We start from the raw sequence: 18,450 nt of genomic DNA, 5'->3' as shown, positions 1-18,450 counted from the left end.
AAGGTATGGTCAGATTGAGTCTGAGTGTAGCCAAAAGCAACCAAGGCTTTCCTGAACCTGTCAAGCCATGCTTTGGGAGACAGCTTTAAGCCATAAAGTGACTTCTTAAGTCTGCATACCTTTCCCTTTTCAGCATCACTGTAGAAACCAACAGAAAGATCCATATACACTTCTTCTTGCAAATCTCCATTTAGGAAAGCATTCTTCATATCAAGTTGAAACAGGGGCCAAGAGTATGTCGCAACAAGAGAAAGAAGTTGATGAGAGATTTCTTATGGGAGCCGGGACAAGAAAAAAAGGATCACTTAGTTAATTGGGAAATTGTGTGCAGAAGTAAAGAAGAGGGGGGTTTGGGACTTAGGAGGGTAACTAGAAAAAATCAAGCTCTATTAGGGAAATGGTTGTGGCGATGGCCATTGGAAAGAGAGAGATTGTGGCATGAGGTGGTGGGAAGCATTCATGGGAGGTCAAAGAATGGATGGGATGCTGGTGTATCAAGGAAAGCTAACCTAGCAGCACCTTGGAAGGCCATTCACAACACCCTTCCTCAATTCCTCAATTTTATCAAGTATGAAGTTTGTTCTAGCAACTCTTATCCATTTTTTGGAGGATATTTGGGTAGGAGACACACCTTTAAAGGATTTGTTCCCTTCGCTATTTTCTGCTTCTTTGTACAAAAAAGAGGTGGTCTCAAAATTTGTCTCACCTTTGGGAACACCCTTAGATCCTACTTGGGATTTTGGGTTTCGTAGAGGACTTAGGGATGATGAAATTGAATCTCTTTCTATTTTGCTTGGTTGTCTTAATCAGGTTTGTTTGGATCCCTCCAAGCCAGATAAGAGGGTATGGACTCCTAGACCCAATGGAACCTTCACTTGTGCTTCTTTCTTCAAGTCCATTTCTCGACTTTCTACTCACCAACCCTTTCCGTCAAAAGAAATCTGGTGCAGGACAGTTCCCTAAAAAATTATGGCGTTTTGTTGGGAAGTATTCCATGGGAAAGTAAACACTCTACATAACCTACAAAAGAGAAGACCTTTCCTCTGTATTTCTCCTAATTGGTGTATCCTCTGTAGAGCTCATGGTGAGGATTGTTACCACCTATTAATATCTTGTCCCTTTTCTGCAAACCTTTGGGCTTGGCTACTTTCGTTGTTTGGGAGTAGTTGCAGTCTACCAGTAGAAGTTCACATGCTCTTCAACCATTCTACCTTTTATTGGCCTACAACAATAGGGAGAATTATGTGGAGATGTGCTCGTGCTGCCTTGATTTGGACTCTTTGGGAAGAAAGGAATATTAGAATTTTTCAAGAAAAGAAAATGAGCAGTCAGGATTTGAAAGACTGTGTTAAATAGGGCAATACCTTGGCTGAAGACCTTGGAAATCTTTCATCAATTCTCCTTTAATGACCTTTGGAGAAATTGGTCAGTAGTAGCGAGGTGTTCATCTCTAAAGGACAAATCAATTACAAGCTAGTCTCCTCCATCCGAAGGCTCACTAAAGTTGAACTTTGATGGAAGTAGCATGGGTAATCCAGAATTATCCAAAATGGGGGGTGCTTTGAGAAATGAGAAGGGAGAGATTTTGTTGCTCTACTCAGGTCCCTTGGGTATTGGGGACTCCATCAGGGCAGAACTTTTAGCTGTTGTACAAGGGGTGCAATTTGCAAACCAGCTGGGGGAATAACACCTAACAATCGAGGGGGATTCCAAACTGGTGGTGGGTTGGTTGAAAAATCCTGAAGAGGCTATGTGGCGTTACAAGAATGAAATGAAGAAATTTAGTTGGTTGACAAGGAATATGTTGGTCACTGTACAGGGGGTGGGGAGATCAGCAAATACTTTGTCAGATGTGTTAGCTAAGCAAGGGGTAAATAGGGAAGAATTGTTTTGGGCTCAGTTGTGATTCTTGCTTTTCTTTCCTAGTTTACTTGTAAGATTCAAGGAGGGGCTGCAGCTCGCGCCTCTCCCTAGGATGTTGTATGAACTCACTCTAAATCTGCTTCTGAATTAATAAATTTATTATCATTCATCAAAAAAAGATAATGCCATGTTCCAAATACTCCTGAAACGGTATATAAAAGTATTCTCGACCATTATCAGAACGAAGAATCTTAATGTGTACACCAAATTGATTGTGAATTTCAGCATAAAATTTTTGGAAAATGGAAAACAATTCACTCCTTTCCTTCATAAGGTAAAGCCATGTCATCCTGAAATAATCATCAACAAAAATAACAAAGTATTTGTAACCGTTGTATGACACTTTTATATGAACCCCAAATATCTGAATGAACTAAAGAAAAAAGAATCGCCATACGATTATCAACCCTAGGACTAAAGGGAACATAATGATGTTTCCCCAACTAACACGACTCACAATCCAAAACAAAAAGACAACTCAAAGATGGAACAAGTGATTTCAGTGCTTTAAGCGATGGATGACCAAGTCTATAGTGCCACTAAAGAGGAGAAAGAGATGTATGTGTTGGACAGTTTTGTATGCCCTTACCTTCAATCTGATTTGATGTACTTTTCATATTTAGTGTAAATAAATAAAGTGCATGTTTGATTCATGTTGTTTGGTATAATTCTGTGTAAGACCCTAAAACTGGACGCTTATCGAGATTCGTGTTAGTTTTAAATGTTCACAGCCATTGGATAAATCTGGGGAGATTTATCCTACCAAACCTGATACTGGTGTGCCACCAAGTGTTGGGATGGCCTGTCTCAGCCACCAGGATAAGACCCAAGGCACATGCAGTATGGGATTACTCGAATCCTTGAACCGGACCAGATTTCCAGTATTGCCTTGGACCTTGGAGACAGATGGGCAAAATTAGAAAGTTACACCTGACCCCTAAACTCGATTATCATACTTCACTAGGTGTCGGATCGGGCTGTCTTTGATATGCCAATCAGTGAGATCATTAGCGGGGGTCAAAACCTACGCATGTTGGGCAGTCTGAGAATTCATCTGAGTGGGTGATCATAGTGATAGGATCAGCCCCTTTGTCGAACAAAGGTAATGATTGGGAATGCACTCTCTCTGATGGAAACCAAACTGCCGGCAGTTGATTTCAATCGTTGGAATTTTGTTTTGCAAAATTAACATATGTGCGATTTCAAAATGTTTGCAAATGGTTTTAATTCTCGGAATCCATGTGAGTGGAGAGTGCAACACTGTTCCTTGTAGCCGAGGGAGAGGTCCTCTCTTGTCGGGCAGTGCTTGATCATTATGGGCTGAGAGGTTAAGTGCAAGGCCATTTAGGATAGTACCTGATGGGCTAATCTTGCACCAGCCCACAGTCCCTGGGTTTTTATAAGATGGCTTGGCCCAAGGATCACTTAATGTAAGTGTTGGGCCCATAGGGTCCATGTGATGGGTTCAAGAGTTCACTGAGCTTTTCAGTGAATTCGGCTGGGCCAAACCCATGTGGCTAGTGTGTAGATCAATGCTTGGGTCCCATGCCATACAAAGAAGCCCAACTGGGCAGCAGATTGGAAACTAGTTAAGCACTGAACACTTAATGGGCCAAAAGTCCATTTCGAGCTGGGCTGATATGATCACCCATCTATGGGGCGGATCTGGGATTAAAGTTAGCAAAAGGATTGGGCCTTTAACCTTATCCACTCTGGGAGACCAAATTCAAATCTGATTTGAAGTTGGTAACCTCCTGATAATATCAGGAGTAAGCTAACCTAATCTGCAGATAGGATTAAGATCATCCCCTATCCAGATACTGATTTGGATTGGGATAACTCCTAATTTGAATTAGGAGGTTTCTTAATCAAGAAGAAAAGAGGAGAAACCCTAAGAGAGAATATCATCAGATTTCGAACCTAGGGTTTTGTGCAAGAAAACTTCCTACGAATTGAGATTGGATCTCATACACACTCCAGAGAGAAGCAATTTCAGCCATCTTCACTTCAGGAGTTCTCCTCCAGTCGCCGCCATTCTTTTTGACAAGATTCGATCTTTGATGAAGAAAGAAATCAAGAAATCAATTCTTGACATCAGTTTTGCAGAAAAGACTGAAAAGATTTGGTGCTCAGAGTTTCCAGAGGGTTCTTGCGAAGGATTCAGTGTGTAGGATGCACTCTACTGGTTCCGTTCTAGCTATTGCTGTCATCTTCAGCAGGAGCGGATCTTGGTGTCCTGTTTGGGCGTGAACACCAACTTTGGGAGATACTGCTTCTCTGGATCAGGTATAATCCCCCCCTGTCTTTGGTTTAGATCTGGTTCGATTATGGTTCAAGTAGGATCCTTGAATACTGTATTCTAAATTTAGGGAATATGATTCCCAGTTGGAAGAAGGTAGGAAAATTTTTGAAATTCGCCCACCCATTCCAAAACCTTTTTGGCGTCCATACAATGGATCCTACCATTCTTTCAGTGGTTTCAGAGCCACAGGTTCGAATCTTGAACCAAAAGAAAATCAGATCTGAACCTGCGAAGATGGACAGAAGATGTTCTGCCAAAGATTTGCGCGGTTTATTTTCTTTATTTCAAGAAACTGTTTCTTGTTAAGGGCGATTGATCTGAAATTAATTTTTGTTAAATCCAAAATTTATTAAGAATTGTTCTTTATTTATTTTGATTTAATGGATTGTTCGAACCTGGAGATTGCAGTGCAGATTTGGCACAGATGGTCTACACACAATTCGGTCTGTAAATAATTTTTTTTATTTTCTAGACTAAATGTAAAGGATTTGATCAAGAATGTAATTAATTAATAGAAATAGGATTTCTGTAATTTTTTATTTTGTTGATTGAAGAAGAAGGAAGAAGAAGGCAGCGCTGGAGATTTGCAGATGGAGAGAACGCTTTCTGCGATTTGCAGTTTGTGAAACTGCAACCCTAGTGATTAACCTCTGTTTTGCAGGTGGTGCAAACAGTCCATATTTGTTTTGTGATTGTTTAAAATCAAAATTATTAATTTCAGATCTTTCATGAATTAATTCTTGAATTGAACCGAATCTAGGGTTCGAAAGGGACTGTTTTCCGTCCAATTTTTCTCCCTCTTGCAGTTCCAAATCTGATGTTCAATTGCAGGGATTAATTCGGCCCACCTGTAAAGCCCAGTTTTAAAAGGTTAAAACTGCTAAAGCCCACTCTTGTGAGGAAAGCTGTATGGGCTGAACTGCTAACTGCGATTCAGCCCATATACCTAGATTAAAAACCATATCTATGGGAATGGAACATAGATTAAAAACCATATCTATGTGGGTAACATGAATCAAACTAAGGTTGCGGACTAACGTTTTTGCTGTTTTATCAGAAAATGGCAAACGATCAATTCGCAAAGCTTCTAGACGATAAGCTTAAGGGCCCAAACTATGCCGATTGGTACAGAAGTCTTATGTTGGTCCTAACTTCCGAAAAGTTAGATAAGGTAGTGAAAAATCCTGCCCCAAAGCGTTAGGGTGATAGGGCTTCTGAGGCCCGTAGGACGGAGTACCAAGATTGGGAGGATAAGAACTCCCTAGCCTGTTGCTTTGTCATTGCCTCACTTGACAACTCAATACAGAGGCAGTTCGATCAAATTGAACTAGCCAAGAGCAGAATCGTTCTACTCGACAGAAGGTCCTGAAACTGTTCATGACCGCGCAGATGTCCAAAGGGCAGAAAGTTCAGGACCATTGTCTTCAGATGATGGGCTACATTAACAAACTCGAAACCCTTGGATCCAGGCTAGATCTTGGCACGCAAGTGGATGCCATCCTGAATTCTTTGCCCTCTTCCTTCAATGCGTTCACGATGAACTACAACAAGAACAAGTTGAATGTCAGCGTCCAGGAACTCAGCAATATGTTGCAGAGGGCCGAGGATTTACTTAAGAATGATGGAGCTTGTGGTTATGCTTCCTGAATCTAAAAAATCGGGCAAGAAAAAGAGAAAGGCAAAGAAGCCCCAGAAGAAAGCTACCAAGCCTAAGAAGCAGAAGAAGAACAAGGCATCTGATGTCTGTCACTTCTGTAACCAGACCGGCCACTGGAAGAGGAACTGTCCTGCCTACCTGGAATCTAAGAAAGGTAACGTCGAAACTTGTGTCATAGAAACTAATATGTTAGTTACTTCTGTGTCCAAGTGTGTTGACTCCGGGGCTTCAACTCATGCGTGTAACTCACTGCAGGGGTTCAAAGTTAGCAGAAGATTGAGTGAAGGAGAATTGACATTATTCTTGGGAACGACTGCAAGTGTTGCAACTGCGGCAATAAGAACCGTAGAATTAGTACTTAGAAAAGGAGTGCTTGTACTTAAAAATTGTCTTTATGTACACAGAACTTGAGAAGAAATTTAATTTCTGTTTCTAAACTGTGTGTAGATGGATATACTGTTTATTTTAGTAATATGATTACTGTTAAACGGAATAACAAATTCATCGCATGCGGGAAACTGGAGAACGGTCTCTATGTTCTACGTCCTTCTTTAGAAACTAACTTAACCGAAACTAAACCGAAACTACGTCGGTCGAAAATCCCAAGAAAAGAACTCGTGATACAGTAAATCCCATGTGCCTCTGGCATTACCAACTTGGCCATATCGGTGTTAAACGAATCACAAGGCTAGTAAAGGGTGGTCCTTTCGATTTTCTAACCGTAGAAAATCTACCCACTTGTGAGCCTTGCCTTCAAAGTAAGATGACAAAGGGGCCATTTGACGGTAAGCCTGAAAGATGTGTAGGCACACTTGACCTAATACATACGGATGTATGTGGTCCCCTGAGTGTTAGGACACGAAATCAACACGTGTATTCCATCACCTTTACATATGATTTTTCGCGATATGGTTACGTGTACCTAATGAGACACAAGTCTGAATCCTTTGAAAAGTTCAAAGAGTTCAGACAGGAAGTTGAGAAACAGTTAAGGAGACAAATTAAGGCCCTTCGATCGGATCGAGGTGGCGAGTATCTCTCTGACGAATTCAGGGACTACTTGAAGGTTAACGGGATACTGTCACAATTAACTCATCCTGCTACACCTCAACTCAACGGTGTTTCAGAGAGGAGGAATAGGACCTTGTTGGACATGGTCCGATCACTTCTCGTACGCTCAGAATTACCCACATGCTTTTGGGGATATCCATTAGAGACTGCTATCTACGTGCAAAATCGGTTTCGAAAACTCCGTATGAACTCTGGACCGGAAGGAAGCCAAGTGTAAAACACTTGAAGATTTGGGGTTGTCCTACACACATTAAAAGAACGAGTGCAGACAAGTTGGAATCCAAAACCAGTCGTTGCCTATTTATAGGCTACCCAAAAGATTCGGTGGCTTATCTATTCTATGACCCAAGTGAGCAAAAAGGGTTCTGCAGTCGAAACGCCCAATTATTAGAAACCGAATACATCTTGGACACTCATTGTCAAGAAATAGTTCTTGATGAGGAGAGCTCGGGAACAGTGGGAGATGTCCCACAAGTTCCAGGTAGTGACCAACCTAAAAATCCACTCGGGTATCCAGGCTACCAGTCCGATATGGTTATGACCAAGATAGTTACCTGGTGGAAGCCTTGACTAGTGAGGAGGATCCCGTAACTTATGCGGAAGCTATGCTAGACATAGATTCCCAGAAGTGGGTGGAGGCCATGGGAGCTGAAATGGACTCGATGGAAACCAATGGAGTCTGGACTCTAGTAGATCCGCCCTCCGGGGTAAAAGCAATTGGTTGCAAATGGATCTACAAGAGGAAGAAGGGCCCCGATGGCAGGATTGAGACCTACAAAGCTCGTTTGGTGGCAAAAGGTTATACTCAGAAAGAAAGCATCGATAATGAGGAAACCTTCTCACCCGTGGCCATGCTTAAATCCATTAGGATCCTGCTAGCTGTAGCAGCATACCATGACTACAAGATTTGGCAGATGGATGTCAAAACCGCGTTCCTGAATGGAGATCTTAGTGAAGATATGTACATGCGGCAGCCGCAAGGCTTCATTGCTGCTAGTCAGGAACACATGGTATGTAAACTTAATTGATCCATATATGGACTTAAGCAGGCTTCTAGGAGTTGGAACATCCGTTTTGATTCTACCGTCAAAACGTTTAACTTTGAGTAGAATCCAGATGAGCCCTGTGTTTACAGGAAGTCCAGTAGGGATAAGATCACCTTCTTGGTGTTGTACGTGGACGATATCCTACTCATTGGGAATGATGAAGGAATGTTGACTTCGGTCAAGGTATGGCTATCACAGTAGTTCTCCATGAAAGATCTTGGAGAAGTTTCATATATACTGAGTCTTCGACTCTATAGAGATAGATCAAAACGGATAATTGGATTATCCCAGGCTGCTTACATAGACAAAATTGTCAAAAGATACAGCATGGAGAACTCCACGAAAAGAAACGTTCCTTTCAGGCACGGATTCACTCTCTCCAAGAAGATGTCTCCCAAGACTTCTGAGGAGATTGAGGGCATGAGAGACGTTCCCTATGCCTCAGCCGTAGGGAGCATCATGTATGCCATGCTGTGCACTCGCCCGGACATTGCTCAGGCGGTGAGTGTGGTAAGCAGATTCCAGACCAACGCAGGGCAGGAGCATTGGACTGCTGTGAAGAACATACTTAAATACCTTCGAAGGACAAAAGAGTTTTGTCTGGTATTCGATGGTAGTTCACTACAAGTTTTAAGGTATACTGATGCCGATTTCCAGTCGGATCCAAATGATAGAAAGTCTACATTTGGGTATGTTTTCACTATAGGATCGTGTGTTGTTTGCTGGAAAAGCATCAAATAGGGGTCCACTGCAGATTCCACAACCGAGGCCGAGTACATTGCCGCAAGTGAAGCTGCCAAGGAAGCCGTGTGGATGAAGAAATTCATACACGAATTGGGAGTGATTCCGTCCAGCACATCATCCATCTCGTTGTTGTGTGACAACAATGGAGCAATCGCTCAGGCTAAAGAGCCTCGGGCCCACTCGAAGTCAAAGCACATCGAGAGGATGTACCACGTACTACGAGAGATCGTTGGTAGAGGGGACGTCCTAATTCAGAAAGTAGCATCAGCGGATAATGTGGTAGACCCATCGACTAAGTCACTAACACAAAAGGTGTTTGAGAAACACGTGGAAAGTATGGGATTTCGGCTTGTACCAGATTGGACCTAAGTGCAAGTGGGAGCTGTTGTATAGTTTTGTATGCCCTTAGCTTCAATCTGACTTGATGTACTTTTGATATTTAGTGTAAATAAATAAAGTGCATGTTTGATTCATGTCGTTTGGTATAATTCTGTGTAAAACCCTAAAATTGGACGCTTATTGAGACTCGTGTTAGTTTTAAATGTTCACAACCATTGGATAAGTCTGGGGAGATTTATCCTGCCAAGGCTGATACTGGTGTGCCACCAAGTGTTGGGATGGCCTGTCTCAGCCACCGGGGTAAGACCCAAGGCACATGCAGTATGGGATTACTCGAATCATTGAACCGGACCAGATTTTCAGTATTGCCTTGGACCTTGGAGACAGATGGGCAAAACTGGAAAGTTACACCTGACCCCTAGACTCGATTGTAATACTTCACTAGGTGTCGGATCGGGCTGTCTTTGATATGCCAATCAGTGAGATCATTAGGAGGGGTCAAAACCTAGGCATGTTGGGGCAGTCTGAGAATTCATCTGAGTGGGTGATCATAGTGACAGGATCAGCCCCTTTGTCGGACAAAGGTAATGATCGGGAATGCACTCTCTCTGATGGAAACCAAACTGCCGGCAGTTGTCTTCAATCGTTGGAATTTTGTTTTGCAAAATTAATATATATATATATATATGTGCGGTTTTAAAATGTTTGCAAATGGTTTTAATTCCCAGGATCCATGTGAGTGGAGAGTGCAGCACTGTTCCTTGCAGCCGAGGGAGAGGTCCTCTCTTGTCGGGCAGTGCTTGATCATTATGGGCTGAGAGGTCAAGTGTAAGGCTATTTAGGATATTACCTGATGGGCTAATCTTGCACCTGCCCACAGTCCCTGGGTTTTTATAAGATGGCTTGGCCCAGGGACCACTTAATGTAAGTGTTGGGCCCATAGGGTCCATGTGATGGGCTCAGGGGTTCACTGAGTTTTTCAGTGAATTCGGCTAGGCCTTATAATAAAGGTTGGGCCGAACCCATGTGGCTGGTGTGTAGATTAATGCTTGGGTCCCATGCCATACAAAGAAGCCCAACTGGGCAGCAGATTGGAAACTAGTTAAGCACTGAACATTTAATGGGCCAAAAGCCCATTTCGAGTTGGGCTGATATGATCACCCATCTATAGTGCGGATCTGGGATTAAAGTTAGCAAAAGGATTGGGCCTTTAACTTTATCCACTCTAGGAGACCAAATTCAAATCAAATTTGAATTTGGTAACCTCCTGATAACATCAGGAGTAAGCTAACCTAATCTGCAGATAGGATTAAGATCATCCCCTATCCAGATACTGATTTGGATTGGGATAACTCCTAATTTGGATTAGGAGGTTTCTTAATCAAGAAGAAAAGAGGAGAAACCCTAAGAGAGAATATCATCAGATTTCGAACCTAGGGTTTTGTGCAAGAAAACATCCTGTGAATTGATATTGGTACTCATACACACTCCAGAGAGAAGAGAAGCAATTTCAGCCATCTTCACTTCAGGAGTTCTCCTCCAGCCGTCGCCATTCTTTCTGACAAGATTCAATCTTTGAAGAAAGAAATCAAGAAATCAGTTCTTGACATCAGTTTTGCAGAAAAGACTGAAAAGATTTGGTGCTCAGAGTTTCCAGAGGGTTCTTGCGAAGGATTCAGTGTGTAGGACGCACTTTGTTGGTTCCGTTCCAGCTATTGCTGTGTCATCTTCAGCAGGAGCAGATCTTGGTGTCCTCTTTGGGCGTGAACACCAACTTTGGGAGATACTACTTCTCTGGATCAGGTATAATCCCCCCCTTGTCTTTGATTTAGATCTGGTTCGATTATGGTTCAAGTAGGATCCTTGAATACTGTATTCTAAATTTAGGGAATATGGTTCCTAGTTGGAAGAAGGTAGGAAAATTTTTGAAATTCGCCCACCCATTCCGCAACCTTTTTGGCGTCCATACGATGGATCCTATCATTCTTTTAGTATGAAGAGATGTTGACAAACCACCACCACCGTCAAGATAATATAGTCCAGCAGCTTCATGTCCTCCACCAATCTTCATCCCCATCTTGAGATCCTGAAAAACACAAGGGTAAAAAGTGATAGAGCAATTAAGAGACTTGGTCAACTTACTAACAGACATAAGGTTAAAAGGAAATTTGGGAACATACAAAATTGAGGATAGGGATAAAGAATTTATGTGAACATTTCCAACACCACAAATGGAAGATGTGGAACAATTAGCAAGGGTAGCAGAGTGTGATGTGGAGCATTGAGAAAGGGAGGAAAACACACTTGGAGTCCTAGTCATGTGATCGGAAGCTCCAAAGTCAATAATCCAAGGGTTGGGTTTGGATGCTAGACACGGCAAACCTGAGTGTGCGAGGGTAGCTGTATTCTGTTGAGACGTGGCCTAAATAAACCGCTCATACTCATTATGTGGGACACTCATCATCTCCTTCCCAGAAACATCCGTAGATGTAGAAGGCATTTGATCAGCTTGTTGACTCTCCTATTTAGAACTACCATCATTGGCCACTGCATGATTTGCCCAAGTTGAAGGAGGGTCACGCAAATCATAACAAAAATTGATGGTGTGCCCTTCCATACCACAATGTGTACACCTCCTCAAACCATTACTTTGTCCTCTACCACGAACTCCCCCTGAATCTCGACCTCCAATACGTCCACCACCACCACTATGACTGAGCTGAGCTCCCCGAGCTCCACTAACTCCACAACATCCCCCTCACGTCACTGCAAAGGTAGACTTGTCCGAGATATTAGAAGTCTCTGTAGGTCCAATAGAAATCCTCCGAAGTCGGGCAAACACCTCTTCTAGAGAGGAAAGAGCTGACCCACCTAGTATCTATGCTCTCACTGGTTCATACTCAGGTTTCAGCCCTACTAAAAATCTGGTTACATTTAGTTGTTTTCTCTGTTGTTGTTGAATCTTAACATCGGAAGTGAGGGGATGGTACACATTCAACTCATTATGAAAGTTCCTCATGCTAGCATAGTATTCCTCGAGACTTTGGCTACCTTGTTGCAAATTAAAGTATTCCTGATAAAGCTGGTACACTCTAGTAGTGTTGTCTTGTCCCGAGCAAGGCTTAAATCGTATCTTTTGGGTCACAATACGCCTGTTTACAGGTGTTCCGGGACCCCACTATTTTCTAATGAAAAATATAGGTATTAAACTCCCCAAAAAAAATAAAAAATCATATTTCTGCATGGTTCAAAGTACTGATACGTCTCTGCCAATACGTAGAGGTGTATCAATACTTTGAACCATGGTCCCGAGAACAACTTCTTGGCATGGTCCCAAATCTCCTTGGTTATATCTAAAAACATAAAATTCACACTGATCTTGGGTTCCATACTATTCCACAACCAGGTCATAATCTGTGCATCTTCTTGTTCCCAATCACTATACTCCTGAGAATCAGTGGGAGGTTTTTCTTCTCTTACATGCTTCACTTTCTTCTTGGCCCTAAGGAAGATCTCTACAGATTTCGCCCAAGGTACATAATTTTCCCCATTCAATATGATAGAGGTCATCTGAGCATTCAGGTAATCAATGGGAACCATGACACTAGATTTGTATTCACTACTGTCTCCCATATCTGATTTTTTTTCTTCCTCCTTTTTTTCACCTGTATATCACACTTCTAATTCACTTCTCACCACACACTAGTGGAAACACCTATAGTGATGGTTTTCAGCAACAACAGTTGTTGATACTCTTCGTTCTCAGCACCACAAAACTATCTCAACATAGCAACTCACCAACCACTCGATTCATACTGAAACACCCATACAAATCCCCACCTATTAGATCAGCAAAAACAACCTGCACTCGACTGTCCACGGGACCACCCGAAACAACCCTCTTCGTACCATCAATTAGAGGGTCCCCTACAAGCCACCACAAACACCCACTAAACCACCAACTGAAGGCATGAAAACCTCCAAAGGGAAAGGACGATCACTCCATTTCAGCCCTTTTCCTTATCTCCAACTGATGATGCAAAAATCTGGAAAAACCTAGGCTGAATGGCAGTAAAGAGAATTCTGGGCAGATCTGAATTTGTCACAATTGCTCTGATACCATGATAAAGTTCAGACCTGCACTACAATTCAGTAAGAAATAACAGTAGCAGAAAACTTAAAAGGATAGAGAGAGAAGAGAAGAGTCGAGAGAAGGAAAAACTGGTTCGTACTAGAGAGTTCTATTCTCCCTAGTCGGCCAAATTGTATTTATACTTTTCTAATGAAAAACAAAAGGTCTGTTCTGCCCCTACTTAAGTATGGGACACATCACTTAACTTAAAAATGACACCTCACACCAAAGATAAACAAATTGACAAAACTACCCCTATACAGTCGACACTAACACTTTCCAAATTGCATTATTCCAAATCGCTAATGCAATGTTAAACATCTTTCCTTCCTAATGCATCATCAAGCATGACAAACTTTAATAACCAACTTCGGATGTGGAAATCAGCCATTAAATAGGTATGATTTAAAGAAATTTTGAAATTGTCAGATATATCAACGGAGATATTGGGTTTACAGACACTTTCAAGAGACATAAAGGGATATGCATAGGATAAAAGACAATTATCCAATGTTGATTTCAACTATTTGCGGTCTTGGGAGGGGTCGCATAGATGGAAAATTAAGATATCCATAGGTATGCTTAGGAAGCACATATAAATTTCACATATGTTTTAGGAAATTAAGTGCGAACGATATGTTATGATCTTTTTTACTTTCTATTACTCCAATTTTTTCATTTCTCTTTTGCCTTCTTTGTTAAATCAGCAGAAAAAGTTCTTTTCTCTACTAAAACAAACATCAAATGTATTTCCTCCATGCTAATCAAAAGATAAACCAAAGGGCACCGTAAAGGACACTTACAGCCAGCAAGAGCTTTTGGATCCCCACCTAAAGGATAGAATTCCAACCCAGAAGTCAAAACAAACTCTTTAAAATTTGCATGAGTTGCCAATCTAACACGATGACCATAGTCCTGCATGCTAATTTCCATGTCAACAAAAACTGGAAAAAAGGACAACCTCAATAGGATATAAACAATAACTCTTATGGTAATCTAATTACATATATTAGCAAGCTATCCTTCTTAATAAATACGTGTACTACAAACAGAGAGGTGGTATCAATCACATGCCAGCAAAGATATAATGCAACATATCATAGCATAACAATTTCTACCAATGTTCAGAGAACCGGACCGTGCATAGAACCGGAGAAGGGAGAGGTTCACAGGTCAGAGGTTCGACTGGGGTCAAACCAAAGGTTGAACCGTGATGACATGGCATATACATACATAGATACATATATATACATATACTACGGGTCATATAAATACTATATATAATATATTTTACAACTTTTAATGTACTTAAATATGGTGAATGGATGGTAAGCTTCTTAATTTTTAAAACAAATGACTAGGGTTCAAGCCTTTCAACTTACATTTTCTTTAGAATACGTGCATAATAATGTAATATGTATAACAAATAGTCATTAATTAGCATAAGTAAAGAGGTGAATAAGTGGTAATTAAGTAATCCAGGAAAATAAGAGGTCTTGAGTTCAAATCTTGTTAACAACATTTTAAAATTACACTTATGTATGGACTCGGGCGGTTTCATGAAACCGGGACCAGTTCACCGGTTTTCTAGTTCAACCGGCCGGTCATCCGATTTCCAATGGGTTTCGAGCAAATCCAGTTATTGGGGTATGACCAAACCGATCAGGGCCCAGGTCACGGTTCAACCAACCGGTCTAGTCTGGTTTTCTAAACACTGATTTCTACTACTAATCCTTCTTTGGATGTAATAGCCACTGCAAGAAGTACAAACCTATAGATGTTAGGAAACACAACCTACCAATAAGACAATATGAAATTTAAAATAATGGTATACAACATAAATCATAAAACCAACTTCTAATAACTTTCTAAAGCTTACACAACTATAATACCAATCCTTCAAAACTACTTAAAGTAAATGTTTGTGCAATATGAAAAGAAAAGATAACAAAAAAGAGGGGAAAAGCAAGAGAATTCCATAAAATAGTAGAGTTGGCTTGTGTTTCCTAACTCACTATACAGAATTTTAAAATCAAAATGAAAAGACAAAAATACCCTCCATTACGCATGCCTTATATTGTCACAAGTTATTTTTAAGTAATAAAATAAGTATTTCTCCTTTTGACATTGTGCATACTAATATTTGGGGGCTTATCAAACTATTGCTATGGGGGATATAAAGTATTACTTGTTATATGTTGATGATTATTCCATTTTTCTTGGATTTATCTTATGTGCTCTTGGGATAACGTTCGTACTTTGACTTGTTACTTTCACTAGATGGTCCTCACTCAATTTACTATGGGATCATTTGCCAAAGTACCTATTCTTATGCTCCTCAACAAATGGAGTAGCTGACAGATAGAATAGGCATATTTTAGATGTTGCTAGTTACTTGATTAACAGAATTCCAATCTTGACCTTTCTCACTTTTGTATCCTCAAAAAGATTTTCTTTCAATTCCTCTTTAAGGTTTTTGGATGTGTTTGTTTTGTTCAGAATTTGGGACCTTATCATTTTAAGTTTAATTAATCCTAACACAACCATACGCATATTTTTTTAGTTATGTATAAAATCAAAAGGGTTTTGTTGCTATAATCCTTAACCTAAATCTTGGTTTGTCACTATATATGTTACTTTCTTTGAGGATGTTCCTTATTGTTGAGAATATGTTTTGTTTGTAAGGGCTTATTTGCCTTTTTCATCTATTTGTATTTGGGCACCCATAGCTAAGGGTATATACATAAATTGTTCACCTAATTAAGGGTGGAAATTACTCGAGCTTTTTACGAGCTACATACATATATAGGCCCAATATATAATTTTTTACACGTATATATATATATATATATATATATATATATATATATATATATATTAATAAATCATTTTTACTATATGCATGATAATAAATAATTTTTATAATTCTTAAATATGTGTATGTAAAATAAAAAATAATTTTTATATGTATATTTTTTACTTTTTATAGGAAGCTTGGCTCACGTTCAAGCTCGAGTTGAGCCGAACTTGAACATATGAGCTTCTGATCTGAGCTGAATTCGAGCTCAAGTCTCTATCTCGAATCAAGCTCAAGCTCGAGCTCGGGCCTCATCTTGGTGAGCTGAGGTTGAATAGTCAGATATTCAGCTCGGCTCAACCCAAATCCACCCCTACACCTAATATAAATTTTTCTTTATGAGAGTGAACAGTAACACACCCCACACATACGAACATCTTGGTATCAGAGCTCAAGTTTTATATCTTGGTATCAGAGAAGGGAGGTCTAAAGGTTCTTTGCTGAGGAACTTCATCATCTTGGTAGCCTGTTGACGTCACATTGCCACCAAATGACATCAACAGTCTGTAGAACCAACACCAACTAAACTTGGTTTTGGTAGAGTTTGATGCACCCTTGTTTTAGAAGAATTTTGATATGCATATTGTGGACATTTTCTATATTTTTTGAATAGAAATTACCAAAAAATTCAAAAATGGGCTTTCCTACTTGCTTGGCTAATTGCAACTATTTGAATATGTGAGACCTATGCCATTCAGATCACCTCTAATTTCTCTGAAGACAGGGGAGTGGTCTCATATTTTTCTGAGCCCTAGAAAATTTTTGGGGATTTGTTCTTTCCTTCTATTTTTCCACCAGCTCCTTTTTTGCCCTTTTTAAATGCTAAATCGTGATTGTACCTGAATGTTGATATTTGTTTTTGGTCCAGTTGTGGCTAGGGTGCCTGGAAGTGGTGACAGAGTTCTTGGAGTGGGGATTGGTGTTCCCAAAAGCTGTAATCTATGGAGCCTCCCAAAGATATTCAGATTACCTCTAGTGTTCTTCCTAGAAGTGTTGATGTGACTAGTGGGATGATAACCATTGTGAAACTTGATGGAACCAACTCCCTTCAGTGGTCCCAATCAACTAAACTTACTATTGGAGGACAGGGTAAGCTAGGATTTCTCACAGGCAAGGAAACTAGACCAAAGTCTGAAGACCCGAAGTTTGCCAAGTGGGAACAAGATAAATCTTTGGTAATGCCATGGTTGGTATGCTCAATGTAGTTGCATATAGCCAGGAATTACATGCATCTTTCTACTGCCAAAGATATTTGAGATAGGGTGACAGCCACCTATTGCCAAGTTAAAAACAGTGCTGGAGTTCATGCGCTAGGGGGAGAGGACTTTGGCTATGTACTTCTCCTCTTCACAATCTCTTTGGGAAGAAATTGATCATTTGGAAGCTCTAGAATGAAAGGACCCTGAGGATGGTGAGAAATATAGAAAATATGTGGAAAAGAATAGGTTGTTCGACTTCTTGGTTGGGTTAAATGCTAAGTTTGACTTCACCAGGCAGCACATCTTCAGTGTTGATATTGTTTCACTTGCTACAAGCTACGGCATATTCCTTGGTGCAAGGAGAAGAGAACAAGAGGGTTGCTATGATGCAAAACACTAATATTGAACACTCTGCCTTTATGTCTTCTAAACCTAGGTTGAGTACAAGCAAGTCTGTTGCAAGTGAGAAGACTAATGAAGTGGTGTGTGAATATTGCAAGAAACCTAGACACACCAAGGACAAGTGTTAGAAGTGGGACCTACAATTGAAACCTGAAAAGTTTAAAATAAGGAAGAAGGGCAATGTTCATTTGGCTGCAGTTGGTGGTGATAGTCAAACTACTGGTATCTAGCCTTCTCCACCTGACTCCTTGATGTTATGGACAAGCTCAGGAACCTCTAGATTCAGCTAGAGAAGAGTGGGTCAACTACCTCTTTGGTTCTAGCAATCCTTCCGCTTCTTTTGCTAAAACAGGTATTGCATTTGCTTGCCATCATTCCTCTTCTGGCTCTTGGATTGCTGATTCTGGAGCTAGTGCACATATGACCAGTATGCCTTCCCACTTTACCTCGTTAGTTAAACTCTTGGGAAAGGTAAGATTACTGTAGCAAATGGATCTCAGACTCGAATTTCAGGGTTGGGTGAAGTAAATCTTACACCTAATCTTTCCTTGAGTTTTGTTTTTTCATGTTCCCCAATTGCATAAAAATCCGTTACCTGTTAGCTCCCTTACAAAATCTTCTAATTGTTTTGCAGCCTTCTTTCCCTCTCATTGTGTTTTTCAGGACCTGAACATGGTAAAAACAATTGACCAGGCTCTTGACCAAGAAGGTCATGACATCCAAGAAAACCCTAAAGAATAAGGTGTTTTTGAATTGTTCAGTCCATCTTGGACTTGCA

The 18,450-nt window shown here is 40.6% G+C and overlaps 1 protein-coding gene across 3 annotated transcripts in view; it reads right to left on the bottom strand.

The window, feature by feature from the left end:
- LOC104587908 (sterol 3-beta-glucosyltransferase UGT80A2-like) overlaps positions 1 to 18,450 on the bottom strand; it is an 87,202-nt gene that overhangs the window by 44,613 nt on the left and 24,139 nt on the right. For all 3 annotated transcript variants that reach the window (XM_010245686.3, XM_010245685.3, XM_088894747.1), the window contains one exon: positions 14,018 to 14,129. In XM_010245686.3, the coding sequence (XP_010243988.1) occupies positions 14,018 to 14,129 (112 nt within the window). The remainder of the gene's footprint in view (positions 1 to 14,017; positions 14,130 to 18,450) is intronic.

This window comes from Nelumbo nucifera, chromosome 1 (assembly GCF_055504915.1).
Source record: "Nelumbo nucifera cultivar China Antique chromosome 1, China Antique-T2T, whole genome shotgun sequence".
Lineage (NCBI taxonomy): Eukaryota > Viridiplantae > Streptophyta > Magnoliopsida > Proteales > Nelumbonaceae > Nelumbo > Nelumbo nucifera.
The sequence above is the reverse complement of the archived record's forward strand: the minus strand, read 5'-3'. Positions and strand labels throughout refer to the sequence as shown.